The sequence below is a fragment of the Dipodomys ordii genome, unplaced genomic scaffold, assembly GCF_000151885.1.
Source record: "Dipodomys ordii isolate 6190 unplaced genomic scaffold, Dord_2.0 Scaffold66, whole genome shotgun sequence".
NCBI lineage: Eukaryota > Metazoa > Chordata > Mammalia > Rodentia > Heteromyidae > Dipodomys > Dipodomys ordii.
In genome coordinates, this window is record NW_012267282.1 from 3,026,032 (window position 1) to 3,039,449 (window position 13,418).

The following is a 13,418-nucleotide window of genomic DNA, read 5'->3' on the forward strand; positions in this document are numbered from 1 at the left end:
CCGCCAAAAAAAAAAAAATGAGATTACTGTGACTCTAACAGTTTCCAAACTGAATGGTGGCCTCTGGGCATCAGAACCTCAGTCTGGCGCCATCAGTAGTTTTGGGGAACACACAAGTGCTTGCCCTGGCTGCTGTGGGTGATCACAATGACTCACAGTTCTCTCTGACCCCATCCAATCTCCTTGGCTACTTGACTCAACCAGCACTGCAGCTGCCAGCAATGCCAATATTCCTCACAGAAAGAAAAATCCCTGCTCACCACCCAACTGTCTTCACACTGATCCACACTGAAATAGGAAAATGTTTCTGTGTCTGTGTGTGTGTGTGTGTGTGTGTGTGTGCGCGCGTGCGCAAGGGCTTGAACTCAAGGTCTTGTTCTTTGCCTTGCGTTTTTTTGCTCAAGGCTGGTGCTCTACCAGTTGAGGCTCACCTCCACTTCCAGCTTTTTGCTGATTAATTGGAGCTAAAGAGTTTCACAGACTTTCTTGCCCAGAGTTGGCTTCAAACCACGATCTTTAGATCTCAGCCTCCTAAATAGCCAGAATTACAGGTGTGAGCTACCAGCACCTGACAAGAGAACATTTGCAGAGCTAGCTTACTCAGGGGCTAATCACAGGACGGAGTCAGAGTACCTGAGCGCCAGAGATGCAAAGCTGTGATGTTGTTCTCCCTGTTGGTATTGAGGACTCGCAGAGGCTTGCCACGCTGGTAACCTGGACAAACACAGGGAGGGAGGATTCTCATTTCCTGCCATTGTCGATGCACAAAAGAGGCAGTCCGAATGAAGGAACAGGCACCAGAGTTCCATACACTGCCCTGGAGAGAAGGTGGCGACCTCCACGCAGCCCCTTTCATTTTTCACAGACCAGGACATTCATGTGATTAAAAATACAGTTCAGAAATGGAATCTGATAAGACGGGGCCCTGCCTAGGAGCGCGCACAGTCTCTCTGCAGGATGGACACTTCTGCGTGTGTCTTACCTGGATTGCCAGACGATTCCTTTTCATTACTGCTATCATGGCTTAAAAACTTCACAGTAAATCTCTGCCTCATTATCCCTAGAAATAAATCAAAGTAGAGTCAGGTGCATTTTGGGTTTCTTGAGTAGCTTGGATTACAGGCGTGAGCCCTGGCACCCAGCTGAATTATGAAGAATCCAGAAAGGGGAAAAAGTTCTCTGAACTGGAAGAGTTGCTGCTACATTTCATCAGTACCTTTCTGGTGGGCGTGGATTTCTGCCCGTAGGATGCGGACACGGATTTCACTGATGGTGTTGTTGTACCATCTGAAAGTGTAATGCTCTTCCACATGCACATTTCTTGGGGCTGAGCCACTGCTTAAAAATGATTCTGAAAATGAGAGAACTCACTCAGAAGGTAAGGCTTTTCTTGGGATTTAAGTCTATTCCTCAGATACCTAACACAGCGGGGGCTTCCCTGGGCCCCCCAGGTCAGCTTTCCCACCTTCTCCTCTACCGCCTGGTGGCACCCTGCATCACCCTTAGTCCCTTTCCTTCCACTCCTGTACCCAGCGCCCACTCATGGCAGCCACACGACACACAGCTGAGGAAATGGGCGCCACATGGAAGGTTCCCCATGTCAGCTCCACGCGCACACGCAGGCTGCCATCTGGCTCCGGAGAGCTGTGGGGAATGCTTCTAAAGTCTGATACAGTCATGGGTGGGGTGTATATCTACAGCACATTGAAAAGGAAAACAGAAACTCCCCCACTGTAGAAAACACAGGAGTCCAGGGTGACGGCAGACATGCCATACAACTTACTTGGTGCATCACCACTACAAAGTTTAATTACCAAGTAAAGCAAGAAATGAGAATGCCCAGAAACCTTTACCTCCCTGACAAGCACTCAAGAAAAGGCTCCTGGGGCTGAAGGCTACAAAGGACGCTGGCCCCTCTCTAGATTCAGGCCCTGATGGCACAGCCCAGGTCATAGAGGTGCTGAGGCAAACAGAACACAGCACACATGAAGTGCTGCTGGGCGCCTTCCCGACCCAAGGGACTGCTCTAAATGCTTCTTAAAAATGTATTTTAAGGCTGCGAAGGTGGCTCGGTGGTAGAGTGCTTGCCTTGCATGCATGAGGCCCTGGGTTTGATTCCTCAGCACAATATAAACAAAAAAAAGTTGGAAGTGGCACTGTGGCCCAAGTGGTAGAGCACTAGCCTTGAGCTGAAGAGCTGAGGGACAGCACCCAGGCCCAGAGTTCAGGCCCCACAACCGACCAAAAAAAAAGTGTATTTTAAGCAGGACAAGGTGGCGCATGCCTGTGCACCCAGCTTCTTCGCAGGATCACAAGTGCAGGAGTTCAAGGTCAGCCTGCACAATGCAGTGCTTCACACAGGGACCATGTGACAGTTGACATGAAGGGGGCGGTGCTTACCTGTGCTAGTGATGAATGTATCCAGGCCAGTGACTTCCTCATAGATCACGGTTGGGGTGACTGTGCCTGAAAAGGGACCCAGGTGAACTCCCACGGCACTCACAGTTAACGCCATCATGTCTCGGTACTCAAAGCAAAGCTGAGCGAGCAGAGTGGGTATCACGCCTACCCTGCAAGCTAGCCACAGCTGTCCACACTCGGTGCCACAGCTGAGCCCCTCCTCTCCAAGCGTCACTCATAACTGACATAAAAGCTTATAGGTGGGGCTAGGAATGTGGCTCAGTAGTAGAGAGCTTGCCTAGCAAGCATGAAGCCCTGGGTTCAACTCCTCAGTACCACATACACAGAAAAAGCTGGAAGTGGCACTGTGGCTCAAGTGGTAGAGTGCTAGCAAAAGCAGCTCAGGGACAGAGCCCAGGCCCTGAGTTCAAAGCCCCAGGACTGGCCAAAAAAAAAAAGTTCTTGGGGGAGAGCAACACACCAAATGTGCTCTGCTCTTCTCCAAACAAAAATGCTATTATTTTCCAGTAGTTGATTTGTAGAGCCAAATGCTGGTGGCTCACACCTATAATCCTAGCTACTCAGGAAAATGAGATCTAAGGATTCCAGTTGGAAGCCAGCCCAAGCAGAAACATCTGTAAAACTCTTATCTCCAATTAACCACCAAAAAGCTGAAAGTGGAAGGGGCAAAGTGCCATCCTGGAGCCCAAAAGCTCAGGGATAAAACCAATAAAAAGGGCTGGGAAGGTGGCTCAGTGGTAGAATGCTTGCCTTGCATGCATGAGGCCCTGGGTTCGATTCCTCAGCACCACATAAGCAGAAAAAAGCTGGAAGTGACACTGTGGCTCAAGTGGTAGAGTGCTAGCCTTGAGCTGAAAAGCTGAGGGACAGTGCCTAGACCCAGAGTTCTGCCCCCACGACAAAAAAAAAAAAGATATTTAAGCTGGGCGCTGGTGGCTCACACCTGTAATCCTAGCTACTCAGGAGGCTGAGATCTGAGGATCTCAGCTGAAAGCCAGCCTGGACAGGAAAGTCTGGAAAGTCTGTGAGACTCTTATCTCCAATGAACCACCAGAAAACCAGATGTGGTACTGTGGCTCAAGTGGTAGAGTGCTTGCCTTGAGCTGAAGAGCTGAGGGACAGTGCCCAGGCCCAGAGTTCAAGCCCCACGACCAAAAAAAAAAAAAGTGACTTATGTCATAGTTTATATTAACATTCAAGTCAAGTCTGTTCTTTCTTCAAGCAAATATTACATACCTCCCAGAACCCCATTCTTTATCTTGACATTCACTGTCTGACTGTCTGGCTCCTGGTACACTTCCAAATTAGTAGCACATTCAGCAGCAAAGTTCTGAAGGAAGGCCACCGGGGCGTCCTGCAGACACTGGCCCGCCAGGGACACCTATACCAGAAACACAAACTGAGCACACCCCTGGCAGCAGCGCCTCTTCAAATCCTTCCTGCGGCTGCCTGCTGCTGTTCCACAAAGGCTAGCCAACATCTCCTCCGTCCACCAGCCACCTTCTGGATGCACCGGAGCTGAGGCCACTTATTATATTATTAAATACTGCCCCAGCAGTATTTAATAAGTACCAAAGGCCGGCTGTGCAGGGCTCAGGCCTTAGCGTCCCAGTACTTGGGAGGCTGGGGTGGGAAAAGAGTCAGTTTCCAGGCCTGATCTACAGAGCAAGACCCTGAATCAAAAACAAAACAGAAAATGAATAAATTTAAGAATAAAAACAAGGACCATGCCTTGCCCTGTCCCACTTGCTTTGTGAAGACATGACCATTTTATTCATTTTTCTCCTTCATTAAACCAGATTTTTTTTGATGCTGAGGATTGAACTCAGGGCTCTGCATACCTTAGAGTGCGCACTCTACCCCTAATTACAATCCCAGCTGCTACCTCATTTTGCCTTCCTTTGGGGAGATGTTTTGGCAGTATTTCCTTGAATTCAAGGCCGAAAGCTTGACTGGTTGATGTTCTACTAATAAGTCACACCTCCACCCCTTGATTGCAATGTTTTATTGTTGTTGTTGTTGTTGTTTTGTCAGTCATGGGGCTTGAACTCTGGGTGCTCTTCAGCTCAAGGCGAGCACTCTACCACTTAAGCCATAGTACCACTTCCGGTTTTCTGGGGGTTAACTGGAGATAAGAGTCTCACAGACTTTCCTGCCCAGGCTGGCTTTGAACCGTGGATCCTCAGATTTCAGCTTCCTGAGTAGCTAGGATGACAGGCGTGAGCTACCAGCGACCAGCTTGCACTGGGATAGCGTCTTACATTCTGGCATATCACTAGACTGTGATAGTCCTATTTTAGGGTTCCTACCATAACTGGGATAATAGGTGTGCATCACCAAGCCCAGTGTCTTGCACTGAGATGTAGTCTCTACAAACTTTTCTGACTGGGCTAGCCTGAAAATGTGATCCTCTTGAACTTGCCCTCTCAAGCACCTAAGATTACAGATATGAGTCACTGCACCTGGCTCCCATGTCTTTTAATACCATAAAAATGGATTCAGAGCTGGGCGCTGGTGGCTCATGCCTGTAATCCTAGCTATTCAGGAGGCTGAGATCTGAGGATCATGGTTCAAAGCCAGCCCGAGCAGGAAAGTCCATGAGATTCTTATCTCCAATCAACTACCAGAGAATTGGAAGTGGCACTGTGGCTCCAGTGGTAGAGCGCTCACCTTAAGCTGAAGAGCTGAGGGATAGCACCCAAGCCCAGAGTTCAAGCACAATGACTGACAAAAAAAAAAAAAAAAGGATTCAGGCTAGGAATGTGGCTCAGTGGTAGAGTGCTTGCCTAGCATGCATGAAGCCATGGGTTTGATTCCTCAATAACACATAAACAGAAAAAGCTAGAAGTGGTGCTATGGCTCAAGTGGTAGAGTGCTAGCCTTGAGCACAGAGATGCTCAGGAACAGTGCCCAGGCCCTCAGTTCAAGCCCCAGGAGTGGCAAAAAAAGAAAAAAAAAATGGATTCACATGAATAGCAAAGAGAAGTGGTTTGTTGTCTCATGGGTTTTTTTTTTTTTTGGTCAGTTGTAGGTCTTGAACTCAAGGCCCAGGTGCTATTCTTGAGCTCTTTTGATCAAGACTAGTGTTCTACCACTGTGAGCCACAGTGCCACTTCTAGTTTTCTGGTGATTAATTGGAGATAAGAGTCTCATGGGGGCTGGGAAGGTGGCTCAGTGGTAGAGCGCTTGCCTTGCATGCCTGAGGCCCTGGGTTCGATCCCTCAGTACCACATAAGCAAAAACAAAAAAAGCCGGAAGTGGCCCTGTGGCTCAAGTGGTAGAGCGCTAGCCTTGAGCTCAAGAGCTGAGGGACAGCGCCCAGGCCCAGAGTTCAGGCCCCACGACTGGACCAAAAAAAAAAAAAGAGTCTCATGGACTCTCTTGCTCAGGCTACCTTGAATGTTGATCCTCAGATCTCAGCCTCAGTACAAGCTAGGATTATAGGTGTGAGTTACCAGCGCCCGGAATATCTCAAGTTTTCTTCTCACATATTTATTTCCTAATACCATTGGGCTTAAAAAAAATAAGGTTTCCTATAAAACTTGTAACTCTAAAATTCCAAATTCTAGAATGTTACATAAAATGCTATCTCTCTACTTTAACAGAAATTGGCTCCTAAACTATCAGAAGTGAAGACTAATCATTACTCCCATAGAAATTTAGAGACAAGTCCGTTCTGAGAATTAGGAGCAAAGTCCCTGGAAAATCCACAGGGGAAAAATAAGCAAGTACCGAGGGAGAATTTCCAAGAGTGTGGTGTGGTATACCTGCAGCAGGAAGGGGAAAATAAAAGAGCTGGCAAGTTACAGTGGCAGTCCTTACCTGCGGAACAGTGAAATACGTCTTCTTCGAGGTCATGATTGGATCTCCCTGTCTGTAACCCAGATCCGATAAGTCTTTGAGGCCAGGCTCCAGGTAGACATCAAAGTCTGGGTCCTGTCTAGGAGAACTGCAGGTCCATGAGAAAAACCATCACTAATGCCTCCAGCTAGCATCTTCAGAGACCCTTCCCTTCAACTTCTTCCTCTGTGTGTGTGTGTGTATGTGCACATGTGCACACATGTAGAGAACATGAATTCAGGGCCTCATGCACTCACTAAGATTCTTGAACTTCAGCTAATGCTCTTGTCACTTAAGCCACACCTCTACTTTTAGCTTTCTGCTGGTTAATTAGAGAGAAGTTTCACAGACTTTCCTGCCTGGGCTGGCTTTGAATCATGATCCTCAGCTCTCAGTCTCATAAGTGGTTAAGGTTACAGGCATGAGCTATTGGCTCTAGCTGCAATTAGTTTCCTGAGGCTCAATTCTTTCCAACATTAAAAAAGCCAGGTGCTGGGGCCTCATGCCACTAGTGTGCTAGCCATGAGCAAAAGAGCTCAGGGACAGAGCCCAGGCCCTGAGTTCAAGCCCTACAGTGGAATAAAAAACAAAACACTGAAACCTAGAATAAAATTCTTTAAGATGCTGAGGAAAACGTGTCCAAATTTCAGGGCCTGTGGCGTGGGGAACGAGGCCCTTCCCAGCACTCACGTAGCCCCATGGTAGAAGTGGCCAAGGTAGGGTGAGTTGGCCAGGGACGACTGCACACACAGGAGAGGAAACCAGTCAGGAACGGGGTAGGTGGTCCCCACAGTGCATAGCTGATCAAACACAGGGTTCACATCTCCCCCGAACACTCCTGAGAAGCAGGACATCCTGAACAGCTCTCGAAGCTGGCTGGAGCACTCCTGAAAGCAGGCACAGGTCGATGAGAACACGTGGTCCCAGTCAGCAGTGCGCAGCCCAGCAATCCCCTAGCCCCCCAAAAGTGTGTGTAAGCCGTAAACACTTGTAGCATTTCCTTAGTCGGTTCCCTATGCAGCTCCACACATGCTTCAGGCCTTCAAGAGAATCAGCTGAATAAAGCACCAGACAAACTAAAAAAAATCAATATAGAGGGCTGGGAAGGTGGCTCAGTGGTAGAGTGCTTGCCTTGCATGCATGAGGCCCTGGGTTCGATTCCTTAGCACCACATAAGCAGAAAAAGCTGGAAGTGGTGCTGTGGCTCAAGTGGTAGGGCACTGGCCTTGAGCTGAAGAGATGAGGGACAGTGCCCAGGCCCAGAGTTCAGGTTCCACAACCAGCAAAAAAAAAAAAAGAGTATGAAGCCAAGGGCTGAAATGTGGCTTAGTGGTAGAGTGCTTGCCTAGCATGCATGAAGCCCTGGATTCCATTCCTCAGTACCACATATCCAGAAAAAGCCAGACGTGATGCTGTGGCTTAAGTAGTTAAGCGCTAGCCTTGAACAAAGATAAGACTCAGGGACAGAGCCTAGGCCCTGAGTTCAAGCCTCAGGACTGGAAAAAAAAAAAAAAGAGTGTGAAGCAAAGTCCAAGCCCTGGTATTAGCACAAAGGAAGAGTGTGTGTGTGTGTGTGTGTGTACGCATACACATGCACATATGCAGGGGACCAAGGACTAAGCCACAATTTCTTGGATATGAACCCAGAAACACAAGCGGAAGAGAACTTAGATAAATGAGATGTCATCAAATTAGGAAACATGTGGACCTCATAGACAACAAGAAGGTGGACCAGGACACAGGGAGAGGCCTTCTGCACATCATGGATCTGATAAGGGCCATGAGGAATATCTGTGATAAACACTGACATGCGAGGAGCCCGCACAGACTTTGCTCCATGAAGGCTTACAAGTAGCCCATCAGTGCATGAAAGGATGTCTGTATCTGCTGCTAAAGTGGAAGCTGAAATCTCAATGAAATCTCACTTTTCACCTGCTAGAGAGGCAATCTTCAAAAAACAGGCAAGGGGGGCTAGGAAGGTGGCTCAGTGGTAGAGTGCTTGCCTTGCATGCATGAGGCCCTGGGTTCGATTCCTCAGCACCACATAAGCAAAAAGCCAGAAGTGACGCTGTGGCTCAAGTGGTAGAGCGCTAGCCTTGAGCTGAAGAGCTGAGGGACAGCGCCCAGGCCCAGAGTTCAGGCCCCACGACTGGACCCAAAAAAAAAAAAAACAGGCAGGGGCTGGGGCATGGCTCAAGTGGTAGAGCACATGCCTAGCAAGTTGGAGGCCCTTAATTCAATCCCAGTACCATTACAAAAGAAAAAGGACAGATAAGTGTAAGTGTTGGCAAAGATATGGAAAAAGTATAGCCCATGGACGTTGCTGACAGGGATGTAAAATGCTTTAGAAGGCAGCTGGAGAAGAGCTGAAAGTAAAACATCAGCGCAAGGAGTGTACTTCACCTTAGAATGAAACGTGAATGCACCAGAAACCTACACTCCACAGCAGCACTGCTCACAACAGCCCCAAAGTGAAAGCAGCGTGGAGAAGAGCGTGTGGTGGACCCATGCAACGATGGAACCTACCTGGTCGCAGCAGCAGCGAATGTCACAGGCCCCGGCCACTAAGTTGCAAGGACAAGAACCCAGGGGCTGATACACCTGGTGCGGAATGACAGCCATGTTCTCTGAAAAATACACCCAGCAGAAAACATTCAGCCAGGCAATAATCGGACCAAACATCTTCACGTCTGTACATTCAAAATATAGGCACACATGCAGGGCGCTGGTGGCTCACGCCTGTAATCCTAGCTACTCAGGAGGCTGAGATCTGAGGATCGCGGTTCAAAGCCAGCCCGGGCAGGAGAGACCGTGAGACTCCTATCTCCAATAAACCACCAGAAACCAGAAGTGGCACTGTAGCTCAAGTGGTAGAGCGCTTGCCTTGAGCTGAAGAGCTGAGGGACAGTGCCCAGGCCCAGAGTTCAAGCCCCACGACCAACAAAAAAAAAAAAAAAATATATATATATATATATATATATATATATATATATATATATATATATAGGCACATATTTGTAATCTTAGCTACTCAAGTCTGATATTATATATCAAAGCATCAAAGTTCAAAGGCAGCCTCGGCAGAAAAATTTGTGACATTTCATCTCCAATTAACCAGCAGAAATGCCACACTGGAAGTGTGGTTCAAGTGGTAGAGCACCTGCCTAGAAGATACAACGCCATAAGTTCAAACTCCAGTAATGTTCCTCCCAAGAAAATATTATCATCAAGAAATTAAAAAAAAAAAACTCAAATTCTTTGAGACCTTTCTTGCAGGAATCAGCACACAGTGCTTTAGCTTCTAGGAAGGCGATGCCTCTCAATTTCCCACTATCACTTGCCAGATAAAATGAATAACTATACCAGAAAAAGGACAGAAGCTGGCCCTTGTAGTCTGAAGAGGTGCTAGAAAACACACAGCAGCTCTGCTCGCCACCAACTCCAAGGGTGGCTGCTAGAAGCATCTAATGAGCGTCAAACCCCATACTCTATAGAGCTCAAAAACATAGCAGGGGGCTGGGAAGGTGGCTCAAGCCGGAAGTGGCGCTGTGGCTCAAGTGGTAGTGCTAGCCTTGAGCTGAAGAGCTGAGGGACAGCGCCCTCAACTGACAACCTTACAACTGACAAAAAAAAAAAAATAATAGCAAGACCCCCAAAGGTAGATGGATCAGGAACAAGTTGTCTGTCCTTGTGCAAGCCTGTTACAAGGTGTGTAAGCAAGCCCATGCCCACAGCAGGGCATTTCAGGGTTTACTGTGTGTGACAAGAGAAATCTGATCTCTCTATATATGTCCCATGCTACCCACCAGCCACGGCTACCAGTCACTCCCACCTCCTATCTGTCCTCTCATGTTGTTTTTTGGCTTCTGGCAACTGGATTTCTTGGCAACTGGATGCAAATCTGTCCACATGTTCCTAGGGTCAGAGCAGACATCTCATAATAACCAAAGTGCCAGTGCCAGTGGCTCACGCCTGTAAACCTACTCAGGAGACTGATACCTGAGGATTGTGGTTGGAAGCCACCAAGGGCAGAAAAGTCCCCGTGAGACTCTTATCTCCAATTAACCACCCAAAAACCGGAAGTAGAGCGGTGGCTCAAAGTGGTAGAGCTCTTGCCTCGAGCAAAAAGAGTTCAGGGACAGAGCCCAAGCCCTGAGTTCAAGCTGCAAGACTGACAAAAAAATAAAATAAAATGCTTGATGTTTCCTAGATCCAGCTATTTATTTATACATGACATTCCCAATAACTTCCCAATAAAGTCAAGTGTGCTTTCCCAAAAAGGACTGAAAGAAGCATACAAAAGATACAGCAACAGTACACAGAGGAAACTTAAGAAAGCTAGTCAAAAAATGATGCATTTAGGGCTGGGAAGGTGGCTCAGTGGTAGAGTGCTCGCCTTGCATGCTTAAGGCCCTGGGTTCCATTCCTCAGTACCACATAAGCAGAAAAAAAAACCGGAAGTGGCGCTGTGGCTCAAGTGGTAGAGTGCTAGTCTTGAGCTGCAGAGCTGAGGGACAGTGACCAGGCCCAGAGTTCAGGCCCCACAACCGGACCCAAAAAAAAAAAAAAAGATGCATTTAGGAACGGAAGATAGCCAAAAGTGAGGACAAGCAAGCTTAACAAACTTCAGGTGTGTATGGAGAACAAACAGATAAGGCTGGACGTGAGTGTATTGATGGGCTTTACTTGCCTGATGCATTTTGGGCGGGAGAAGAGTTGGCATACATCTCCACCTGGATGAGGAGATGTGCCAAGCAGGAGGAATTGTGAGATGCGGAGACCAGCAGGGTCTGGAGAAGACACAGCATCTCGGCGGAGGCACCAGTCTCATTCCAGGAGCACTGCAGACTGCCATTGAAGCGCACAGTCACTTCCAGCACATTCTGAAAGGAAACCATGCTAGACTTTTACTTTTTTTTTTAACTTTTTATACTTGTATAGGGACATGAACTCAGGGTCTGGGTGCTGTCTCTTAGCTTTTTTTTTTTTCTCTACCACTTGTTAATTGGAGATAAGAGTCTCCTGGCCTTCCTGATGGGTTGGCTTCAAACCACAATCCTCAGATCACAGATTCCTGAGTAGCTAGGATTAAAGGCATAAGCCGCCTGTCCATGGCTCACTGCTGGGCTTTTAGAGTGACTCAAACAGCATCTACACCTAGGAGGGAATATAATAGGCCATCCTTAATTTCTTTAAGAAAAGGAGAACTGCATACAAACATGATACAAGCCTCTGCAAATCCACTCCCAAACCTACTGCTTTCACATAAAAGGCAAGAACGTGGGTCCTTAGAGAACACAAAGTGTAGGTGCAATACAGAGCTCAATTTGTTGAGCACCTTTTTTTGGGGGGGGCATCTGGTGGTGGGGCCTGAACTCTGGGCCTGGGCGCTGTCCCTCAGCTCTTCAGCTCAAGGCTAGCGCTCTACCACTTGAGCCACAGCACCACTTCCGGTTTTTTTTCTTTTTTGCTTATGTGGTGCTGAGGAATTGAACCCAGGGCCTCAGGCATGCAAGGCAAGCGCTCTACCACTGAGCCACCTTCCCAGCCCAAGCATCTTTTTTTTGTGTGTGATTTTATCCATTAATAGAAGATCAACTTCCCAATAGAAGATGAATGATGCTGGGTATTAGTGGATTATGCCTATACTCTTAGTCAGGAGGCTGATCTGACAACCCAGATGTGAAACTACCCAGGCAGACAAATTTATGAAACTCTTATCTCCAATTAATCATTCAGAAGCCCGAAGTGGAGATGTGGCTCAAGTAGTAGAGCACCAGCATTGACCAGAGAAAGATAAGCAAGAGCATGAGGTCTGGAGCTCAAGCCCCCAGACCAGCACAAAAAGGCTAGCGTCTGCTTCCATCCATCTCCAGTACTGTTGCTGCCCATGTACTAGGCACTCAGTGAGCACTGATTCACAGAGGACAGTCAATCTCTCCAGGCTTGTGTGTTCCAACACAGAAGCTCAGACCTGAACAAGACCCATGGTTATAAAGCACTCTTCTTTAGTACCAGGCCCATTTGATTATCTGACTAAGGCTGGTGACCTTTTCATAAAAAAATACACGGAGTGCAAGGGAAGGGGGGGGTACATCCAGAAAGAAATGTCCTCTGTACCTGGCATGTAACAGTAATCCTTCTGTACCTTGATAATGACAATCAAAAAAAAAAAAAAAAAGAAGAAAACAAATGGAAAAAACACCCCACAGAATAGAAAACACAAGGAAAGAAACCCCCACAGAATATACATAGAACATCACACAAGTTCACAGCCTTCACAGACCCCTTGAAATGCATCGGAGGACCCCCTGACCCTAGAGTAAGAAACCAGGGCTGGATGGGTGTCACACGGAGGGCACAAGTCCATAGTTCTGGACATGGAACCCACAGCGTCAAATCACTTGCCTCGTGCGCAAGGTCCGGGGTCAATCTCCAGCACGGGACAGACGGACGGATGGATGGACAGACAGACAGACAGACAGTCACACAGACAGGGAGGGCTGCAGGAGCCCTGGGCAGGGGCCTCGGTGTAGGGTCTTACCGCGCCCCCGGGGGTCAGGGCCACGCTCCAGGTCCCGGCGTCCCCGCGCGGCTCGCCACACGCTGGGGGTGGCCACAATCCTGAGGAGAGACGGGCGGGCAGGTGTCCAGGGCGTGCAGGGCATGCAGGGGTGTGCAGGGCGTGCAGGGCATGCAGGGGCGTGCAGGGGCGTGCAGGGCATGCAGGGGCGTGCAGGGCATGCAGGGGTGTGCAGGGCATGCAGGGCGTGCAGGGGCATGCAGGGCGTGCAGGGCATGCGGGGCGTGCAGGGGCGTGCGGGGCGTGCAGGGCATGCGGGGCGTGCAGGGCATGCGGGGCGTGCAGGGGTGTGCAGGGCGTGCAGGGGTGTGCAGGGCGTGCAGGGGCGTGCAGGGGCGTGCAGGGCGTGCAGGGGTGTGCAGGGCATGCAGGGGTGTGCAGGGCGTGCAGGGGCCCGCGGAGCCCTGCGCCCCCCGGAGCCCTGCGCCCCCCGGGCGGAATCTTTACCCGCCTCCGCCGGCAGCTCGGCCAGGGACACCGTCACCTCCTCGCCGGCCCCGACCAGGGACGCGCTGACCTCGGGGCTGGACATCCGGAGGACCGAGGGGACGAACACTGGCCGGGAGGAAGCGGA

General features: G+C 49.1%; 1 protein-coding gene across 1 annotated transcript in view; it reads right to left on the bottom strand.

The window, feature by feature from the left end:
• Tctn2 (tectonic family member 2) overlaps positions 1-13,376 on the bottom strand; it is a 19,196-nt gene extending 5,820 nt beyond the window's left edge. Inside the window, exons 1-11 of the mRNA XM_013023050.1 lie at positions 13,292-13,376; positions 12,806-12,885; positions 10,952-11,144; positions 8,788-8,888; positions 6,952-7,148; positions 6,244-6,370; positions 3,658-3,802; positions 2,401-2,466; positions 1,217-1,351; positions 983-1,060; positions 634-714 (exon numbers count right to left, since the gene is read on the bottom strand). Coding sequence (XP_012878504.1) covers positions 634-714; positions 983-1,060; positions 1,217-1,351; positions 2,401-2,466; positions 3,658-3,802; positions 6,244-6,370; positions 6,952-7,148; positions 8,788-8,888; positions 10,952-11,144; positions 12,806-12,885; positions 13,292-13,376 — 1,288 coding nt within the window. The remainder of the gene's footprint in view (positions 1-633; positions 715-982; positions 1,061-1,216; positions 1,352-2,400; positions 2,467-3,657; positions 3,803-6,243; positions 6,371-6,951; positions 7,149-8,787; positions 8,889-10,951; positions 11,145-12,805; positions 12,886-13,291) is intronic.
• Positions 13,377-13,418: the final 42 nt, after the last annotated feature.